Source organism: Leucoraja erinacea, chromosome 1 (assembly GCF_028641065.1).
Source record: "Leucoraja erinacea ecotype New England chromosome 1, Leri_hhj_1, whole genome shotgun sequence".
NCBI lineage: Eukaryota > Metazoa > Chordata > Chondrichthyes > Rajiformes > Rajidae > Leucoraja > Leucoraja erinaceus.
Window position 1 is genome coordinate 67,675,553 of NC_073377.1, and position 21,911 is coordinate 67,697,463.

The 21,911-nt window shown below is 44.3% G+C and overlaps 1 protein-coding gene across 1 annotated transcript in view; it reads left to right on the top strand.

The window, feature by feature from the left end:
- corin (corin, serine peptidase) overlaps nt 1-21,911 on the top strand; it is a 156,447-nt gene that overhangs the window by 118,906 nt on the left and 15,630 nt on the right. The window contains 5 exon segments of the mRNA XM_055636671.1: nt 5,633-5,746; nt 8,830-8,940; nt 10,426-10,555; nt 14,333-14,455; nt 19,220-19,269. Of these exon segments, the coding sequence (XP_055492646.1) occupies nt 5,633-5,746; nt 8,830-8,940; nt 10,426-10,555; nt 14,333-14,455; nt 19,220-19,269 (528 nt within the window).

Below are 21,911 nucleotides of genomic sequence, written 5' to 3' on the forward strand. Positions count from 1 at the left end.
CTCCTTAATCATGAGGTCTTGAATTGGAAAGAGAGTGGAGTTGGGTTTGAATCTGCAGGTCCCTCTGTGTTACTGCTCAAGCCACAGTAGTGCCATCTGTTATTGTATTTAATATCATAAATGGATTAATATTCCAGTGGTGCTGGTTATCATTTACGCAAAGGGCAGGACTGCCGGAGCCACTAAGCATTAGTTATCTTGGTCAATGCAGTTAACACAGAGAGGGGCAGGCTCCCAGTGATATCCCTGCTAACAAGAAGTAAGCCCAGCAATTTGTGTGGGAGAGCTGGAGGATCACATGTCCAATATTAAAGGGAGAAGAGTTGCCAAAAAAGGAAAATAACTGCCTGCTGCAATGACTTTACATTGTGGAAAGCATGTAGTACAAGAACGAAGAGGCAGAAATATTTTTGATCTCTGTCACGACCTTCAGAATAACTAGGTTTAACGCAGCTGAAACATGCCTGAGATCAAATTAACGTCAGCGTTAAGCTACCACGAGGCTTATCTATGGTCTTGGCCAACCAGCTGTCTCGGTTTATAGTTCATGTGGAGACATTGAAGACAGTACTACATCTGTGCAATAAATAAGGTTCCCATCTAGATTCTCCAGTCTTGTGCTGCATCTGTAGCACAAGATTATTGGTAAACCCTGAGGCTATCCTATCCTATGAAATAGCAGGGGTGGTTTAATTGCTGAATGAATGACAACTCTAACTAAATCCATCATTTTCAACCTTCTCTAAAACATTTGGAAATTCTCTCTTTGCTTTAGCCAATCTTTGACTGCACAAACTTGTAGATAGAAAATCCCATAAAACACAGTGTGGTGGAGTAACGCAATGGGTCAGACCGCGTCTGACATTAGGATATGGATAGTCGATGTTTTGGCTTGGGACTCTTCTTCAGACTGATTATAGCAATGGGGAGAAATCTGGAAAAGAGTTGGGGGCAGGACAAAGCCTGGCAAGTGATACAGGTGATAGAAAATTGTCTTTGAAATAGAATTTGAATTTGTGATAGAAATTTACACTTGGTAAGTGCAGGCTTGCTAAGTATATTCCAATAAGTAAAAACTTCTGCATTGATCTGGACTGCAATCATTTCTGGTTTTCATCTTTTTTTATGCAGATGACAACAAGTTTAGAATAGCCAAACTCTCACCAGCTTAAAACTAGCCCAACGATACTTTTTTATTCAGTAGGACTAACAAATCCAGATCATATTGTGATAGGGTCATCATTGGAAAATGAGCAAAAGGTGCTTTCAATGGTATTTCCTGAGGCTGGGTTACACCAGTTGAGTGAATTGACCTCATTAATTAAACTTTCTGTGGTAGATACTGATTTTATTTTTAATTTCAAAATTAGGCTTTGTTCAGTTAGTTTAGTTTATTATTTTCACATGTACTGAGGTGCAATGAAAACCTTTTTTGTCACATGCTATCCAGTCAGTAGAAAAACTATACATGATTACAATCAAGCAAGCCATGTTGTACAGATACAGGATAAAGGGAATAACATTTAGTGCAAGATATACTCCGGTAAAGATCGATTAAAGATAGTCCGGGGGGGGGGGGGGTCTCCAATGAGGTAGATGGCAGATAGACACAAAAAGCTAGAGTAACTCAGCAGGTCAGACAACATCTCTGGAGAAAAGGAATGGGTAACGCTAGTTGGTGGGGAAATACAATCAGTACATGTTTTCTTGTCATTCAACCAATGTCTTGTCATTGTCATCAAATCAAAACATTCTCTAACAAAGTGTCAATGGCACTCTAGTTTCATCCATAGGCAATGCACTCATGAAGTGTTTGAAAGGGCATCCGACAGGACCTAGTCACTTGGTGCCAAGTGGTAGCATGACCCTTAGTCTGTGATCCTTCCCCACAAAACCCTTGGCTGCACCAAGTTTCAGTGTGTCTATCAGCATGTATTCCTGCACCCTCGCTTACAGACATCTCCTCATTCTGGAAGACTAGCAGATTTTGGGCAGACAAAAATGCATCTTTCACCAAGTTGAGATGCAGGATATGTGATGAAGATTTGCACAAATTAGCTATGTATCACTTTGCACCGACCACATATCACATCCGACAAAGCTGCCTGTGAGCTGTCATATCTAGAAACTCCTGGTTACAAAACAGATTCTGCTACTTTATTTTATAACCTTTACAATTTTGGATAAACTGGTTTTGTTGTAAGGAGTGTCATGATTTGAAGATCTGGGCTTAAAATGTGCTCCGTGGAACAAAACAATCAACAAAACTAAACTAACTTAAATGAGAAGCTGGATGGACACAAAATGGTGGAGTAGCTCAGCATGTCAGGCAGCATCTATGGAGAAAAAGAATAGGTGATGTTTCAGATCAGATGCAAAGAATGGGAGTAAACGGGTCCTTTTCAGAATGGCAGGCAGTGACTAGTGGGGTACCGCAAGGCTCAGTGCTGGGACCCCAGCTATTAATGATCTGGATGAGGGAATTGAATGCAACATCTCCAAGTTTGCGGATGACACGAAGCTGGGGGGCAGTGTTAGCTGTGAGGAGGATGCTAGGAGACTGCAGGGTGACTTGGATAGGTTGGGTGAGTGGGCAAATGCATGGCAGATGCAGTATAATGTGGATAAATGTGAGGTTATCCACTTTGGTGGCAAAAACAGGAAAGTAGACTATTATCTGAATGGTGGCCGATTAAGAAAAGGGGAGATGCAACGACACCTGGGTGTCATGGTACACCAGTCATTGAAAGTAGGAATGCAGGTGCAGCAGGCAGTGAAGAAAGCAAATGGTATGTTAGCATTCATAGCAAAAGGATTTGAGTATAGGAGCAGGGAGGTTCTACTGCAGTTGTACAGGGTCTTGGTGAGACCACACCTGGAGTATTGCGTACAGTTTTGGTCTCCTAATCTGAGGAAATACATTCTTGCCATAGAGGGAGTACAGAGAAGGTTCACCAGACTGATTCCTGGGATGGCAGGACTTTCATATGAAGAAAGACTGGATAGACTCGGCTTGTACACGCTAGAATTCAGAAGATTGAGGGGGGATCTTATAGAAACTTACAAAATTCTTAAGGGGTCGGACAGGCTAGATGCAGGAAGATTATTTCCGATGTTGGGGAAGTCCAGAACTAGGGGTCACAGTTTAAGGATAAGAGGGAAGTCTTTTAGGACCGAGATGAGAAAATCATTTTTACACAGAGAGTGGTGAATCTGTGGAATTCTCTGCCACAGAAGGTAGTTGAGGCCAGTTCATTGGCTACATTTAAGAGGGAGTTAGATGTGGGCCTTGTGGCTAAAGGGATCAGGGGGTATGGAGAGAAGGCAGGGATGAGATACTGAGTTGGATGATCAGCCATGATCATATTGAATGGCGGTGCAGGCTCGAAGGGCCAAATGGCCTACTCCTGCACCTATTTTCTATGTTTCTATGTTTCTAAACCTTCAGACTGAAAGATAGGGAATGGAGAAGCTCTCATTTGTCAATCTATTGTTGTTAAGAGAGGAGGTGGAGAAATTCAGGAAATGCTGTGGTTCATATCACTGCCTGTTTAGGGAGTTGCACATTCTGGCAATTAATGACCATGACCATGTAAAAGGATACTTCCTCCCTCCAAAAGTTTATCAGTCAATCTTATAAAACTAGTGGTGAGATTGCGAGCAGTGCTTATTTCCAATGGGACAAAAACAAAGCATTCCATATCTTGGAACTCTGAAATTTATTATTAGGATAAAAATACATTTCAGTAAACATCACTGCAGTCTCTTATTGACATTTAGGTTAGTACGCACGTTATCACAAACTGAAAGTACTGTTTGGTAATGTTTTAATATGCAGAAGAAACTGAATACAGAATAAACTGGAACTTTGTGATGAACATAGTGCTGGAGTAACTCAACGGGTTAGACAGCATCTCTGGAGGATATGTTTAGGCAATGTTTTGAGTTTGGACTAGACCCTTCTTCAGATGACATCCATTGTTTTCTGACTTCAAGATACAACAACAAGATTCAATTTAATTGTCATTTGGACCCCTTGAGGTCCAAACGAAATGCCGTTTCTGCAGCCATACATTACAAACAAATAGACCCAAGACACAACATAATTTACATAAACATCCATCACATCGCTGTGATGGAAGGCCAAAAAAAACTTATGTCTCCACTGCACTCTCCCCCCCCCCCCCCGATGTCAGAGTCAAAGTCAAAGCCCCCGGCTGGCGATGGCAATTGTCCTGCGGCCATTAAAGCCACGCCGGGTGGTGCAAGGTCGCACACCGGGTCTTGATGTTAGAGCCCCCGGCGTGCGCTCGCAGAGTCCCGCGGCCATTCCAAGCCGCGCGGGGCGGAGATGTCAGGCCCCGCTCCAGGAGCTCTTCGACCCCGCAACTCGGGCGGGAGAAGTCGCCGTTGTGAGAGCCCTGAAAAGCGGTCTCCCTCCAGGGACCCATGGGCTCCCGGTGCCGCCGTCCACCAGACCTGCAGTTGAAGCCTCCGACTCGGTCGGGCCGCAGCAGCAGCAGCAGCAGCGCTCCTCCACCGCTCCACCCGACTCGGCCAGCCCCGCGACGGTGACGGTGAGTCGTCAGCACCAGAGTCCCCGGTCTTCTCCTGTTGGAGGCCGCTCCTCGTTGCAGCCCCAACGATAACGGAGACCCGACAAGAAAAGGTCGGGTCTCCCGTGCAGGGAGAGATTTAAAAGTTTCCCCCTCCCACACACACCACACACACACCCCAACAAAAAATAACAACAACTACATAAAAACATAGACAGAAAATAATAAAAACGCGGACGGGCTGCAGAGGCCGCTGCTGACGAGAGTCGCGCCGCCCACCGAACTTGAGGAGAAGTGTGTGCAAACAATGGAGGATACTTGGAGAATATTTTCCAGTTTTATGGCAGAAAAGGTGCTCTCTCTGCCGGTCGTGATGACTGATATTGCTCAGAAATCTCTTTTGTAGAAAACCTATGATCTGATGGGCTCGGAGCCATCTGAGAACTCCTCTTAGCACTTAAGGTATGACGCTAAAATTAATCTCAGAATACTTCAACCACAGACAACAGATCTTCACAATTCCCTCAGTCTGATGAAGGGTCTCGACCAGAAACGTCATCTATTTCTTTTCTCCAGAGATGCTGCCTGACCCGCTGAGTTTCTCCATCATTTTAGCTCTATCTTAGGTCTTAACTATATTTTAGATTTAGATCTAGGTTTATCATTGCCATGTGTACCAAGGTACAGTAAATACCTTTGTTTCACATGCTTTCCAAACTGTTCAGGTAATATGAAACATAAATACAATCAAGTCAAAAGTAAGAGAGAGCAAAGGGGAAGATACTGAGTGCAGAATATAGTTCTCAGCATTGTAACATACTAGTTCCAAAGACAAAGTCCAATGTCTACAACTGGGTAGATGTGAATTAGACAGCACACTAGCTTATGGAAGGACTTCAGATTCCTGCCAAAATGATAAGAAAATAAATATTCACTGACATGTTAATATGAATAACTTGGAAATAATAATAAATCAGCATCTTTATTTGTTACCTCTGTGCATTGAATATCAGTCATTACAGAAAAGTAATCTACTCATTCTTTTTTGGACTGTTTGACTTTTCCTCTGTTCTCAGGTTGTAGTGAGAGAGACCTCTGGGAGTGCCCTTCTGACAAGACCTGTATCAAGCACACAATGCTCTGTGATGGTTTCCAGGACTGCGCTGACAGAGCAGATGAAAAGAATTGCTGTAATTCATCACTGTCTTTATGTACTTTAGTGTTGATTAATTGATTTGTTTTGCTTTGGAGCATGTCTTCCTTAAAATGCCTGGGGGTAATTCACTTCAGATGTTTCATTTTCTGTTCTGAGCCTATGCAACTAAATGGATTGACTTGTAAATATTACTATAACACTGTACGCTAGCATCATGCATTGTGCTTCCCTTTTCAACAACTCAATGGCTCATGGATTTTCGTAATCACAAGAGCGTGTACAAATGGGCTTTATTTTATGATGGAGCATATCTTTTGGGATTAAATCGCTGGACTATTTGACTATTTTATGATCATAGAGGACTATATCATTATGATCAAATAGGACTATTTGAGGAGTGTTCAGTGATCAATAAAGACGTGCAGAAGTGTGACCAAACTGCCCACCAGTAATTAATAGATTTTCATAATTCATTAATTAGCATGCAGCATCTGCATTCCTGCATCATATCAAAAGATTCCAAGTTTACATTTAGTATCAAAGATTTTGCTGAACAGACTATAAGACCCCAAGAAAGAGGAATGTGAGTAGGCCATTTGGCCCCTGGAGCCTATTCTGCTATTCAATGAGATCTTGGCATTAAATGGCAGAATTGAATGGCATGTTTACTCATCCACGTTCCTGCTCTCTCCCCATTACCTTTGAATCCTTTACTGATTTAAAAAAAAAAACAATCTCTGCTTTGAATATAATTCATGGATTCTGATTCTGCAGCTTTCTGGTGCAAGGAATTTCAAAGAAGAAATTCTTCCTCATCTCAGTCTTAAATGTGTGTCCCTGACTCTGAGACAAACCCTCTGATCCGAGACTCTCCCATGAGGGGAAGCATCCTCTTGGCATTTACACTGTCGAATCCTCTCAGAATCTTGTTTCCATAACCTCTCATTCTTCCAGTCACCAATACGTACAGACCCAATCTCTGCTACCAATCCTCACAAAAGAACCCCTCCCATATCCAGGATCATCCAAATGAACCTTTCTTGACCAGCCTCCAATGGTAATACATTGTTTCTTTCTTTAAAAAGCGATCAAAATTGTTCACAGCACTCCAGATGCTGGCTCAATAGTGCCTTGTACAGTTGCAGTAAAGCTTGCTACTTTTACACACCAACTCCTTTGAAAGAAAAACAACACTGAATTAGCTTTCCTGGTTACATGCAGCACAGAGTCATAGAGTGATACAGTATGGAAACAGGCCCTTTGGCCCAACTTGCCCACATGTCCCAGCTGCACTAGTCACATCTGCCCGCATGTTGTCCATATCCCTCCAAACCTGTCCTATCCATGTACCCGTCTAACTGCTTCTTAAATGATGGGATAGTCCCAGCCTCAACAACCTCCTCTGGCTGCTTGTTCCAAAAACCCACCACCCTTTGTGTGAAAAGGTTACCCCTCAGATTCCTATTAAACCTTTTCACCCGGTTGCTAGCTTTCCTTTATTTCCAGGGACTCCAAAGTATTTTGATGTTGCAGCTTTCTGCAGTATTCTATATTTAAATACTACTTTGTTTGATCATTGTCTCTTTTAGAATGAACAGAATCACACGTTATCCATTGGGCCAGCTTTTGCCCAATTCACCTATCAGCATCTCTCCGTAAACTAGTTAACCATTCTCGCATTTGCCTTCCCGCCTACTTTAGTATCATCTGTAAATTTGGCTACAGTACTCTTCCCCTTTACATTGTAAACAGCTGCAGTCCCAGCACTGATCCCTGTGGTGCCCCACTGGTTTACCGGCTGCCAGCATGGAAAAAAACACACATCCCTACTCAGAGCTACCTGCCAGTTAGCAATTCCATGCTAAAATAAACCCCCAACACCTTGTCAAAGTCGTTTTATCTATCTTATCTTCTGTGCGGCACAGTGACAAAAGCCTTTTGAAAATCCAGGCATATTTTATCTACAGTGCCCCTGCTATTTGATCTGACTGATCCTTCCTCAAAGGACACTAAATATTAGTCAGATGTGATTGCCCTTTCATGAAGCTATGCCAACACTGCTTGGTTAGATTAGCACTTTCCAAATGTTCTGCCATTCCCTCCTTAATACTTGATTCTAAGCTTTTCCAATACAAGTGATCACATTACAACCATTCTGGTAAAGGAAATGTACCCTTATGGAATACACACATCATAACCACCTAAAAGAGTATGATATGCAATAAAAAGTAATTCTCATAGAATTTGTGTTAACTTTTAATTTGTTTCAACATGCATTTCTTGATTATGCACATATGATAGAGTTATGGAACCATGCAGCATGAAATCAGGCCCTTCTGCCCAACTCATCCATGTCGACCAAAATGTCCCATCTAAGCTAGTTCCATTGGGCCGTGTTTGGCCCACATTCCTCTAAACCTTTCCTATTCATGTACCTATCCAGATGTCTTTTAAATGTTGATATTGTACCTGCCTCAATTACATTGTCTGGCAGCTCATTCCATAAACCCACCACCCTCTGTGTGGAAATATTTGCCCCTCAGGTTCCCATCAGTCCTGAGGAAAAGGTGCATTCACCCTATTTATTCCCTGTGGGATCTTATAATTACTCCTCTGCCTCCTGCATGCCAAAGAATAAAGTTCTAGCTTGCTCAACCTCTCCCTGTAGATCAGTCCCATAAGTCCCTGTAAATCTTCTCTGATGATGTTGCATTATGCAATATGGAAAGTTTTCTAGGAAGGCAACCCACCTCCTGTAAAGCAGGGATTGGCTGATACCTGTGTTTTGCCTCTTACTCAAGTATTGCATTAGTAATTTTCTAATCACTTGGTATCTGTCCAGAATCTAAGGCTTTTGAAAGATTACAATCAACATATCCACCATTGCTGTTGCCATTGGGTTTTGGGAACATATTAGATTAGAGCCTCATTAGTTTGCTTAATTCAAAATTTATTTTTGGTTTGTTTTCTCTCTTTTAGTTTATACCAAGTTCATGAATGAGACATTTGTCTAAAAATGATATTCGTGTGGTAATGTATTTTGAATGGCTGTGTGCACCAAATATTTTTATTGCTTGTTATAGTTACTGTCAATTCCTTTCCTCTTCCATTTCTCAGCTTCCTGTGCAGAGCATGAGGTGGTCTGCAGAAATCATGACTGTGTGTCCCATCGTGCCTGGTGTGACGGGAGGACAGATTGTCCTGATGGCTCTGATGAGTGGAACTGTGGTCAGTTTTGCACTGCAACCTCTGCTTGATATATTCAGTAACCTTAACTCAAAAGCTATTTAATCATTAGTGATCCGAGCTCTTACTAATCACCACACTTTACTGGACTGCTACATGTTTAAAGTTCAATTACTTGATTGTTTTTCCTAGCATGTGTTAATCTGGTGAACTGGTCCTGCAGGATTTTCTTAATGGGCCTGTCCCACTTATGCGACTTTTTTGGCGACTGCCGGCACCCGTCATAGTCGTTGCAGGTCGCCGAAAAACTTCAACATGTTGAAAATCCAGCGGCAACCAGAACAAGGTTTGACTCTTTGGGCGACTACTCACGACCATACAGGCTTCACCCGCCAGGGTGTCGCCGGTATGGTCGTGAGTAGTCTCCTCAGTCGCCCAAAGAGTCGCAGCGTCTTTCCGATCGCCGCTGAATTTTCAACATGACAAGTGCCAGCAGTCGCAGAAATAGTCACGTAAGTGGGACCGGCCCATAACTTTGAGGTACTGAGAAAAAAATTAGCATTTTCAGCTCCAGGCCTAGACAGTAGATCACCGTCACTTTGTAACCACCCTGTATCAAAAACTACCTCGTGCTACAACAAAATTGCTCTTGTGCGCATGCAATGCAGATAAAGTATTAGTAGAGCAATCTTATAGCACGGCAACCAACATGCCCCATCTACACTAGGCCCACCTGCCTGCATTTGGCCCATATTCTTCTAACCTATTCATCCTATCCATGTACTTGTCCAATTACCTGGCTTCAGCCAGCATGACAACTTGTAATGCTGTGGGGCAATTTTAATCAAAGTCTCTTCTCCTGATCTATGTCCAGGATCTTGTGCTGCAAACAGTAAACTTGCTGATTTTGAGGCTTGCATGGCTGTGGTACCACTCTGATCAAAAAGCCCAAGAGAGAAAGCAAAGAAATACTGTCAATTTGTCATTGACAAAATAGAAAACTCATTGACTTTGAACAAATACAAAATAAAGTATGTTTGAGGATATTCCTTTCAGAAAGGACGATTTAACAGAAGTGCTCAACTGCTGGATGTTTGTGTGTTCTCTCTGTGCCTGCATGGGTTTTCTCCAGGTGCACCGGTTTCCTCCGATAATCCAAAGACGTACTGGTTTACAGATTAATTGGCTTCAGTAAATTGTCCCTAGTGTATAGGATAGTGCTCCTGCAAGGGGTTATCGCTGGTGGGTGAAGGGCTGGTTTACAAGCTGTATCTCCAAGGTCTAAAAATAAACAATGGCACATGATTCAATAAGCAGAAAAAGGAAGGTGTAAAGTAAATCATTAAACATGGTAGGCGACTGTGATCCAATCTAAAAGGGAAACAGTTGTGGGGGGGAGGGGAAGCAAGGGAATGGGGTTGTTTAAGTGGATTGTTGAAAGAGCCAGCACAGACATTGTGGGCCGAGTGGCCTCCTCCTATACTGATCTGTTCTACACCACAATGATTGTCTGTTGTTTGTTTACAGTGTCGCTGTCAAATGGCGTGGATTCCTTGTCCCCAGTGATCGTACACAGGTCGACATCTGACTATCACGTTTGTGCTGATGATTGGCAGGAAGAGCTGAGCCAGCTGGCTTGCAGGCAGATGGGTTTAGGGTAAGGTCAGTAGTGTGTAGTACTGTAGATTCCTGACTAAGGGGCACTTTCAACACTCAACTGCGCTTGTAGTGCATTGGCCTCCTTAACCCAGACCTGTTGATTCATGTAGTGAGTATTCTTTTATCAAGGTTTATATTTAATTATAATCGATGCTTAACCTATCTCTGGGGGAAACTTGGTCACCTAAAAGAAGTATCCTGCTTTTGTACTTCTCCTCAAAGTTTGCGGAGCATTTGTTGCTTTTTTGTTGTTATTTCTTGAGGGGAGTTTAAGATTCTAATTATGCCAAAAGTAGCAGTGGAAGCCCTCATTGAGAAGCAGTGGAGAGAGAACACCTTCGGATGGAAGTACAAGCTGATCCCTGGCTTTAAACTTGACTTTCAACGTCATGTGCTACCACAGCACCCTCCCAAGGGCATTAGCTAGTGGTAACCAGATTATCTTGCAATGTATGATGGATTTGCAAGAAGCAAAAATATTCTGAAGGAGTAATGGGCAGGCACCCAAGTTTTATAGACATCCTGTAAATGTTTTAACACAGATAAATTTAAGTAATGCAATTTTGTAAGAAGTTTCAAGAATCTGAGCTGAATGCATGGTACATTATCTCTGGTCCGTTACAATATGAAATGTGTGCATCTGTCTTCAAACTCCACTTTGAAAAGTGCTACATTTTGTTGGATTATGGATCCATGGTTTTCTAAACAGCTACACTACTGTTTGCAACCTTGATATTTCTAATCAAGGTAATCAGACCTATTACTGAGAAGAACATAGAACAGTGCAGCACAAGAACAGACCTTTCAGCCTACAGTTTCTGTGCTGAACATGATGCCAAGACCATCTCTTGTCTACCTGCACATAATCCATGTTCCTCCATTCTCTGAACATCCATATGCTTACCCAGAATCATCTTAAATGCCACAATCGTATTCTCAAAGAGTGCTCATCCAGAACACTTTAATTTTACATGGAGGCGGGGAGCAGTTGGCCGCCCTCTTCAACAATGGATTCAGCAAAGACACACCGCCCACTGTGATTAATTCCAAACCGTCACAATAAAGACTAACTACTGAGAGAAATTCAGGACATCCAAAGGCAACTATGGAGGAAGAGGGGTGGTCGCTGTTTCCGGTCGAAACGAAAAGGATCAGGGCTGAGGGTGTAGAACGGAGTTTGTGAGGTGAGAGCAAAAGGAAAGCAGGGACTGGCAGGTGAGAGGTCGAAGCAGGTGAGGAGGGGAATGAGGGCAGATGGGGATGGGGGAAATGTGGTGTCCAGATTACAACTCCATCAGTCTCTTGTGACTCTAAATTGTGCTCCAAATTGGCCACTCAGTTCAGGGCATTAAGGAACCTGGCAACAAAAAAAAATCACCGTAACAGTGACACCGCATCCTTAGAAAGGATAATGATTAGAAAGAATAACTTGTGATATCTGGGTCAGGCAGGGAAGACTCACCCTACTGCAAGAAACCCACTAACCAATAGCTAAAACTCTCCTGCTCTGTCAGGGGTTCTGGTCTGTCGGGAGTCACCTTGACTATAAGAGATGCTTTCTCTCCTCCACTACCATCTGAGCCAACGAGACACTTGTGATCATACACTACTTCAATCGCTGCTTGGTGGAGCTGCTGTCAATGCTGTTTCAAAACAGTCTTATCAACAATAGTGATGAACCTGTTTAAATGCCACTGTGCTGCCACTGTAACATCAGCATACACACACTAGAAACTCACTCATCGGATAAGATTCTTCAAGACAACTGAAATGATCCCAAACTTACATTTACTGATCGATGTGTTGCAAAAGCCTGCTCAATTATATTTTTGTGATCCAATTGATATTTGGCCGCAGTTCCCAAAGGCCCTCATTATTTATTACCATTATCTTATCCTTCTCATACCCTGAAAAGCAGGAACAAATCTCCAATGAATGAATGAATGAATACTTTATTGACAAGTCACAGTGAAACTCTTTGCCTGCATACCCAGGGCATATAATAGTCTCCACATAAAGGGTGCCTACAAAGTTACTAAGAATCCGTGCCCTGTCCCCCTTTGTTCTCCCCCATTTCCCCCTCTACCCCCCCCCCTCACGGCGGTCTCCCCACGCTGGGTCCTCCATTGTTCCTTCCCCCGGCAGCGGCGTCCTCACTTCCACATGGTCCATCCTCGTCCAGCGGTCGGCACCCTCATCGACCGCCACATTGACCTCTCCATTATCGATGCCAGGTCTTCTCTGGATGCCTCCATGGCGCCGACCTAGACCCGAGCCGCAGGTTCCCCATCGGCCGTGGACTGCGACCCACAAGGCCCCGGCCTGGGTTTCTCCGCATATCTCCATGTATTTTTGATGACCCGTAGTTTGAAAGCAATTGTTCTTCACTAATAACTCTGACCCCCCCCCCCATGGCAAAGGGGATGGATACTGGCATTTCCCTGCCATTTACAGCCAACTATGCCCTTTCAATGTAGATTGCTCAGCTGTGAGGCAATGCTCAAAGACTTCACTATCCATACCCGGAGAAAGGATTAATCCTTCATGTCAGTTGATAGGGGTAAAATTAGGCCATCCGGCCCATCAAGTCTACTCCGCCATTCATTCATGGCTGATCTATCTCTCCCTCCTAACCCCATTCTCCTGCCTTCTCCCCGTAACCTCTGTACTAATCAAAAATCTATCTATCTTTGCCTTAAAGATATCCACTGACTTTGCCTCCACAGCCTTCTGTGGCAAATTATTCCACAGATTCACCACCCTCTAACTAAAGAAATTACTCCTCATCTCCTTCCTAAAAGAACATCCTTTAATTCTGAGGCTATGACCTCTAGTCCTAGACTCTCCAACTAGTGGAAACATCCTCTCGACATCCACTCTATCCAAGCCTTCCACTATTCTGGATGTTTCAATGAGGTGTCCCCCCTGTCAGTCATGTATTATTATTGTAATACCTGTTAGGTGGCACATGAATATGTAATTAGTAATGAGAAGCTAACCAGTCACCATTGCTGCTTTGCACTGTTGGGCAAACCCCCCAAAAATCTGCTGGTCCCCAAATATGAAAAGTTGGCATCTTCAACAGTTACCAAATAAAAATAGTTTGACTGGGAAATATAAAGGAGGTATTTTTCTTATGTCTGCCTTAATCAAAATGGACCAATGGTTATATAGCTGTAGATGATAAAAATCAGTTCTTTAAATAATCAAGATGTCCCTATAATTGCAGGAATTGCTTTGTTGATATAGCACAAGTAGTTCCTATTAGTGGAAATAAAGCAAAGAAAAGCCCCAGATATTCTAAAGATTGGGAAAGCTGCAAGGTCTATTAGTCCATTGGAGGTTTTTTACAAGGAATCATTTCATTGTAGGCACAAACAGTAGATGAGTATCTTTTTTTAAAAAAGGGCTGCAAAATGATTTGCAATGACGGTCATTTGAAGTGAATGTTATGTGTTTTAAGACATATCTATCAAAGATTCCAAATGCCACTGATTAACTGAGTGCCTATTAACAAGAACATCCCCTTCCCCCTTTTATAATTTATTACAGTGCAATAATTGTTTAAGATAACTCAAATTTCTGTGTAAAAGTGGCATGCTCAAAAAAGAAGGGGAGAAGTCAGGGCTCTAGAGCCTAATTAAACCTCACTGCCCGATAATTTAGCGTGGTTTTGGAATCATTGTGGATTAGTCAAAGTGCAGTGTCGTTTATCTGTCGGTTTGCTTGTATTTTCCCTCTCTGTTGTAACACCTCTGTTATAATTTGTTGACAGAGGTCACACAGTGACTCACACTGTGTCAGAACGTGACCATGTGCAACGGAGAAAGTGGTTACGCTTAAGCCCTGAATGGCGGAATGACAACATTTCCACTGTGCAAGCTCTATTGCTGAAAGGGTAAGAGCCAGGGAATAAGTAATAGGAAATGGTGTAAAATGGCAAACACCTTGAAACATAATGCAGTCGTTCAATGATTGGTGTAAATGCTTCAATCCACTTCATAGATATATCCTTGAGCAGGGTGAAACTCACTTTCTTCTTTGAACTTTAGTTTCCCAGAAAACGTTGTTTGTCTCCCAGAAAGGAATTATAACTACCAACCCCTTGCTCTATCCACAGCCAGTGGGGACAGGAACATTATAAAGGAGCCTAGGACTTGTTTCATTCCTTGCTCTTGCTGACTGAATGCTGTTTTAAATTCCACCCAGTTGGAGTTTAGTTCAGTGATACAGCATGGAAACAAGCCCATTGGCCCAGCAAGTCGAAGCAGGCCATCAAACACCCGTTGGAGTTTGCAAGTTGGGGCCGATGTGAGAGTAATCATTACCACCAGGGTCTGATACTACCCAAGGTAGACAAAAGTGCTGGAGAAACTCAGCGGGTGCAGCAGCATCTATGGAGTGAAGGAAATAGGGGGGTTTCAGGGGAGGGGGGGGGGGGGGGGGGGGGGGAGGAAGGTAGGAGAAAGGAAGAAGAGGAGGAGCTCAAGGGCTAAGGGAGAGCTGAGAAGGGGAGGAGACAGCAAGGGCTACCAGAAATTGGAGAAGTCAATGTTCAAGCCGCTAGGGTGCAGACTGCCCAAGCGGAATATGAGGTGCTGCTCCTCCAATTTCCGGTGGTGCTCACTCTGGAGGAGGCCCAGGACAGAGAGGTCGGATACAGAATGGGAGGGGGAGTTGAAGTACTGAGCCACCCGGATATCAGGTTGGTTAATGCGGACCGAACGGAGGTGTTCGGCAAAACGATCACCAAGCCTTCGCTTGGTCTCACCGATGTAGATCAGCTGACATCTAGAGCAGCGGATGCAATAGATGAGGTTGGAGGAGGTGCAGGTGAACCTCTGTCGCACCTGGGTCCTTGAATGGAGTCGAGGGGGGAGGTAAAGCGACAAGTGTAGCATCTCTTGCGGTTGCAAGGAAAAGTCCCCGGGAAGGGGGTGGTGCAGGAGGGAAGGGAAGAATTGACCAGAGAGTTACGGAGGGAGCAGTCTTTGCGGAAAGCAGACAGGTGGGGAGATGGGAAGATGTGGCGAGTGGTGGGGTCACGTTAGAGGTGGCGAAACGGAGGACTATTTTTTGTATTTGCCGGCTAGTGGGGTGAAAGGTGAGGACTAAGGGGACTCTGCCCTTGTTAGGGTTGAGGGGATGGGGAGAGAGAGCAGTGTTACGGGGTATTGAAGAGACCCTGGTGAGAGCCTCATCTATAGTAGGGGAGGGGAACCCCCGTTCCCTGTAGAATGAGGACTTTTCGATGCCCTGGTGTGGAACACTTCATCCTGGGAGCAGATGCGGTGTAGACGGAGGAATTGGGAGTAGGGGATGGAGTCCTTACAGGAAGCATGGTGGGAAGAAGTGTAGTCTAGATAGCCATGAGAGTCAGTGGGTTTATAGTGGATGTCGGTCAGAAATCTATCACATGTGATGGAGATAGTGAGGTCAAGAAAAGGTAGGGAAGTGTCGGAAATGGTCCAGGTGTATTTGAGTGCCGGATGGAAGTTAGCGGTGAAGCGGGTGAAGTCAGTGAGTTGTGTGTGGGTGCAGGAGGTAGCACCAATGCAATCGTCGATGTAGCGGAGGTAGAGGTCGGGGATTGTTCGACGTACCTGACAAAGAGGCAGGCATAGCTGGGGCCCATGCGCGTGCCCATTACTATGCCTTGTATTTGGAGGAAATGGGAGGAGTCAAACGAGAAGTTATTGAGGGTAAGGACCAACTCCGCTAGGCGGAGGACAGTATGAGTGGCTGGGTATAGGTTGCTTCTCTGGTCAAGGAAGAACCGGAGGGCTTTGAGACTCTCCTGGTGGGGGATGGAGGTGTAGAGTGACTGGACGTCCATGGTGAAGATGAGGGGATGGGAACCTAGAGAATGGAATTCCCGGAGACGACGGAGAGTGTCTGAGGTGTCTTGAACATGGGTAGGGAGGGATTTCACCGGGGGGATAGGATGGAGTCAAGGTATGTGGAAATAAGTTCAGTGGGGCACGAACAGCCAGAGACAATGTTGTCTACCAGGTCAGTCAGGTTTGTGGATTTTGGGGAGAAGGTAAAATCGGGCCGTGCGGGGCTGGGGAACGATGAGGTTGGAGGCTCGGAGGGGCAGGGAGCCGGAGTGGATGAAGTCAGTGATGGTGCTAGAGATGGTGGCCTGGTGTTCGTCATTAGGGGTCATGGTCCAGGGGTAAGTAGGAGGAGGTGTCCGAGAGTTGGCGCGTGGCCTCAGCTTTGTAGAGATCGACGCGCCAGACTACCACGGCACCTCCCTTGACGGCGGGTTTGATAATCCAGTCTGGGTTGTTGTGGAGTGAGTCGATGGCTGTACGTTCAGGGGGGGAGAGATTGGAGTGAGACAGGGGAGTGGAGAAGTTGAGGCGGTTGATGTCCCGCCGGCAGTTTTGAATAAAAAGGTCTAAAGCTGGAAGGCTGTGAGGGGGGGGGGGGTCCACGAGGAGAGGGTCCGATGGAGACGGGAAAAGGGGTCATCAATAGGGGGCGAGGACTCCTTCCCATGGAAGAACGCTGTGAGGCGGAGGTCGACGGTAGAAGAGCTCCAAGTCATGGTGGGCGCGGATTTCATTGAGGTGGGGACGGAGGGGGACAAAGGTAAGGCCTCTGCTGAGGACCGAAATACTGATACTACCCATTGTCCACCAAGACTGGTCTCAGGGCATGTCACTGAATGTTGAAGCAAAATTCAGAGTTGGAGATGGAATTTGCCATCTGTACTGTCACATATTTACTCACAAATTATTGATGCTTTGGTCTGACAGGTGACCTGACCGCAGTTTTCGAAAAATCATTAACCCATCCAGCTAAATAGCTTAGCATTTACATTACCACAATGGATGAAGTTGTCTCAAATGACAGCATTATTTTCTTGTCTGCTGAAAATATCACATTCACGCTTAAAGGCTTAGTTATTCAAACATTTCTGAACAGTGCCGTTTATTTGTCAATGCTATAGCGCCATCTTTTGATCATATCCAGATAAAGAGCAAGATCTTTTCTCCTCTGTCATGAAGCAAGTCATTCCCAGACAAAACCCAAAAGCAAAATCCTGCTGATGTTGGAAGTTTGAAATAACAAAATCAGGAAATCTGTTTACTCTGCTGCTTTACCTGCTGCTGGATATTTACAGAATACTGATGTTCTAAGTTCTTATTTCTAGCAGCTGCAGTATTTTGCTTTTTGTTTTCTGTTGCCATTCTGTTTTCCACATTGTATCTCTAAAAGAAAAACTAAAAATGTGATCTCCAATATAACAACACTGATTGCATGGATTAACTCCTGAATAGAGACTTTGTATGTTTTGTTTTCTCTCTAATTTTCTTGGTTGCATTACTGGTGCTCTTTAGCTGAAAAAGGATTCCTATGGTGAAGAGGGAATGATGTGGTGATTGTTTATTTGAGTGCGTGGAGGCCTGGTTCAGTACCTCGCTGTGCTCCTGGCAACGGGCAGGGGCTCCTGAACTGTACGTGTGCTACTGAATCACATTGGATTCCTCTGGTCAATCCACCAGAACAATCCTAACATGTCGGGGGGGGGTTCCTCGTTACCAAGGGCAGGAGACTATATCAGCTATTCTCACCTAATTTGGCTCACTGGTCTAGTTGGTTGCTGGGCTCAGGGCAATAGTCAGTGTCACATACAAATTACCTCTTGAATCCAGAGGTGAGAATTGAGTTCAAAACAAATGAACCACTGGAGAATGTGCTCTCCTGTCAAAGGTAAATGTGACACATCTGTCAAAGATACTGCCTCGTGTAGGAAGGAACTGCAGATGCTGGTTTAAACCGAAGATAGACACAAAAAGCTGGAGTAACTCAGCGGGACAGGCATGATCTCTGGAGGGAAGGAATGGATGACGTTTCGGGTCAAGACCCTTCTTCAGACTCGTCTGGGGAAAGGGAAACGTGATGATATAGAGCAATGTAGCGAGATACTGCATCTATCTGATACCACAAATACCCCTTTTGTCTAATACCTTGTTTGACATTCACCAGGGGAGACATTATAGCTGCACTTCCAATAACAAAACATTAGTAGCATAAGTTTCTTGTGCCTCCTTATAATTAATCTGGATTTGTTCTATCGATATCTAAATTAAAAATTATTACATGTAAGTAGCATAAGTGATGATTCCCTTCCAAGTGCCTCATTATTTCAGGGTGTTTCAAGGTACATTACAGTCAGTGAAGTACTTTAGAAGTGTTGTTACCACTATAAGATGTGAAATGTGGAAGTCAAGTTGTGCATAGTTTGCTTAAAGACATCAGATGATAATCAGAAAATCTATTTCCCAATGTTGGTATATGCTGGAAGAACTCAGCATCTGTGGAGGGAAATGGATGAACAATGTTTCGGGTTGGCACCCTTCTTTCCTGTTGTTCCTCAGTGTTATTTTATCTTAACGCATCAGGCCAAGCAGTACTTTGGTTTAACATTCCATCTGATTTATAGCACATGTGACATTTCCTAGCACTGCACTGGATGGGCAGCCTGGACATAGGGACCTGAATGAAAAACATACTCTCAGTGAAGTTGTTTGTGTGAGAATCCCCATCTCCCCCCCCACGTATAATTACGAATACCGCAGCATTCAAGTTTTGTTTATTACAAAATGGATCAATTAATTTTTCTCTTTTTTTCCTTCCATATTGGCAGGCAGATTTGTCGAAGTAAAAGCAAGATCTCTCTCCACTGCACCAAAGAAGGCAAGTTAAACAAATACTTTTGAAGACAACACACTACAGATGTGGGAGTTCAGGGATATGGTCGGTGTCCCTGGTAACTACGTTTGCAGGAAGTGTGTCCAGCTGCAGCTCCTGGCAGACCGCATTGAACGATTGGAGCTGCGGTTGGATTCATACTGGAGCATCCACGATGCTGAGAAAGTCGTGAATAGCACGTACAGCGAGTTGGTCACACCGCAGGTAAAAGGTAAGCGGACAGAAAGGGAACGGGTGGCCAATAGCCAGCATAGCAGTAGGCAGGTAGTGCAGGAGTCCCCTGCGGTCATCTCCCTCCTAAACAGGTATACCATTTTGAATACTGTTGAGGGAGATTGCTCATCAGGGGAATGCAGCAGCAGCCAAGTTCATGGCACCATGGGTGGCTCTGCGGCACAGGAGGGGGGGAAAAAGAGTGGAAGGGCAATAGTAATAGGGGATTCAATTGTAAGGGGAATAGATAGGCGTTTCTGCGGCCGCAAACGAGACTCCAGGATGGTATGTTGCCTCCCTGGTGCAAGGGTCAGGGATGTCACTGAACGGCTGCAGAACATTCTGGAGGGGGAGGGTGAACAGCCAGTTGTCGTGGTGCATATTGGCACCAACGATATAGGTTAAAAAAGGGATGAGGTCCTACAAGGTGAATTTAGGGAGCTAGGAGATAAACTTAAAAGTAGGACCTCAAAGGTAATAATCTCTGGATTACTACCAGTGCCACAGGCCAGTCAGAGTAGAAATAGGAGGATATTGCAGATGAATACATGGCTTGAAAAATGGTGCAAGGGGGAGGGATTCAAATTTCTAGGGCATTGGAACCAGTTCTGGGGGAGATGGGACCAGTACAAACAGGACGGTCTGCACCTGGGCTGGAATGGAACCAATGTCCTTGGGGGAGTGTTTGCTAGTGTTGTCGGGGAGGATTTGAACTAACGTGGCAGGGGGATCGGTGCAAGAGCAGAGAGGGTGTAAAATGAGGGTAGAAGCAATAGATAGCAAGGTGAAAAGTAAAAATGGCAGGCAAACAAATCCAGGACAAAAATCGAAAAGGGCCACTTTTCAACATAATTGTATAAGGGGTATGAGTGTTGTAAAAACAAGCCTGAAGGCTTTGTATCTTAATGCTTGGAGCATTCGTAATAAGGTGGATGAGTTGAATGTGCAGATAGTTAGAAACCTAGAAACATAGAAACATAGAAAATAGGTGCAGGAGTAGGCCATTCGGCCCTTCGAGCCTGCACCGCCATTCAATCTGATCATGGCTGATCATCCAACTCAGTATCCTGTACCTGCCTTCTCTCCATACCCCCTGATCCCTTTAGCCACAATGGCCACATATAACTCCCTCTTAAATATAGCCAATGAACTGGCCTCAACTACTTTCCACGGGAGAGAATTCCAGAGATTCACCACTCTCTGTGTGAAAAAAGTTTTCCTCTTCTCGGTCCTAAAAGATTTCCCCTTATCCTTAAACTGTGACCCCTTGTTCTGGACTTCCCCAACATCGGGAACAATCTTCCTGCATCTAGCCTGCGTCTAGCTTCTTCATAAGACAGTCCTGACATCCCAGGAATCAGTCTGGTGAACCTTCTCTGTACTCCCTCTATGGCAAGAATGTCTTTCCTCAGATTAGGAGACCAAAACTGTACGCAAAACTCCAGGTGTGGTCTCACCAAGACCCCGTACAACTGCAATAGAACCTCCCTGCTCCTATACTCAAATCCTTTTGCTATGAATGCTAACATACCATTCGCCTTCTTCACTGCCTGCTGCACCTGCATGCCTACTTTTAATGACTGGTGTACCATGACACCCAGGTCTCGTTGCATCTCCCCCTTTCCTAATCGACCACCATTCAGATAATAATCTACTTTCCTGTTTTTGCCACCAAAGTGGATAACCTCACATTTATCCACATTATACTGCATCTGCCATGCATTTGCCCACTCACCCAGCCTATCCAAGTTACCTTGCAGCCTCCTAGCATCCTCCTCACTGCTAACACTGCCCCCCAGCTTTGTGTCATCCGCAAACTTGGAGATGTTGCATTCAATTCCCTCGTCCAAATCATTAATATATATCGTAAATAGCTGGCGACCCAGAACTGAGCCTTGTGGTACCCAACTAGTCACTGCCTGCTATTGTGAAAAGGACCCGTTTACTCCTACTCTTTGTTTCCTGTCTGCCAGCCAGTTCTCTATCCACATCAATACTGAACCCCCAATACCGTGTGCTTTAAGTTTGTATACTAATCTCTTATGTGGGACCTTGTCGAAAGCCTTCTGAAAGTCCAGATATAACACATCCACTGGTTCTCCCTTATCCACTCTACTAGTTACATCCTCGAAAAATTCTATGAGATTCGTCAGGCATGATTTACCCTTCATAAATCCATGCTGACTTTGTCCAATGATTTCACCACTTTCCAAATGTGCTGCTATCCCATCTTTAATAACTGATTCTAGCAGTTTCCCCACTATCGACGTTAGACTAACTGGTCTGTAATTCCCCATTTTCTCTCTCTCTCCCTTTTTAAAAAGTGGTGTTACATTAGCTACCCTCCAATTAGCTAATCCTCAGGAACTACTCCAGAATCGAAAGAGTTTTGAAAAATTATCGCTAATGCATCC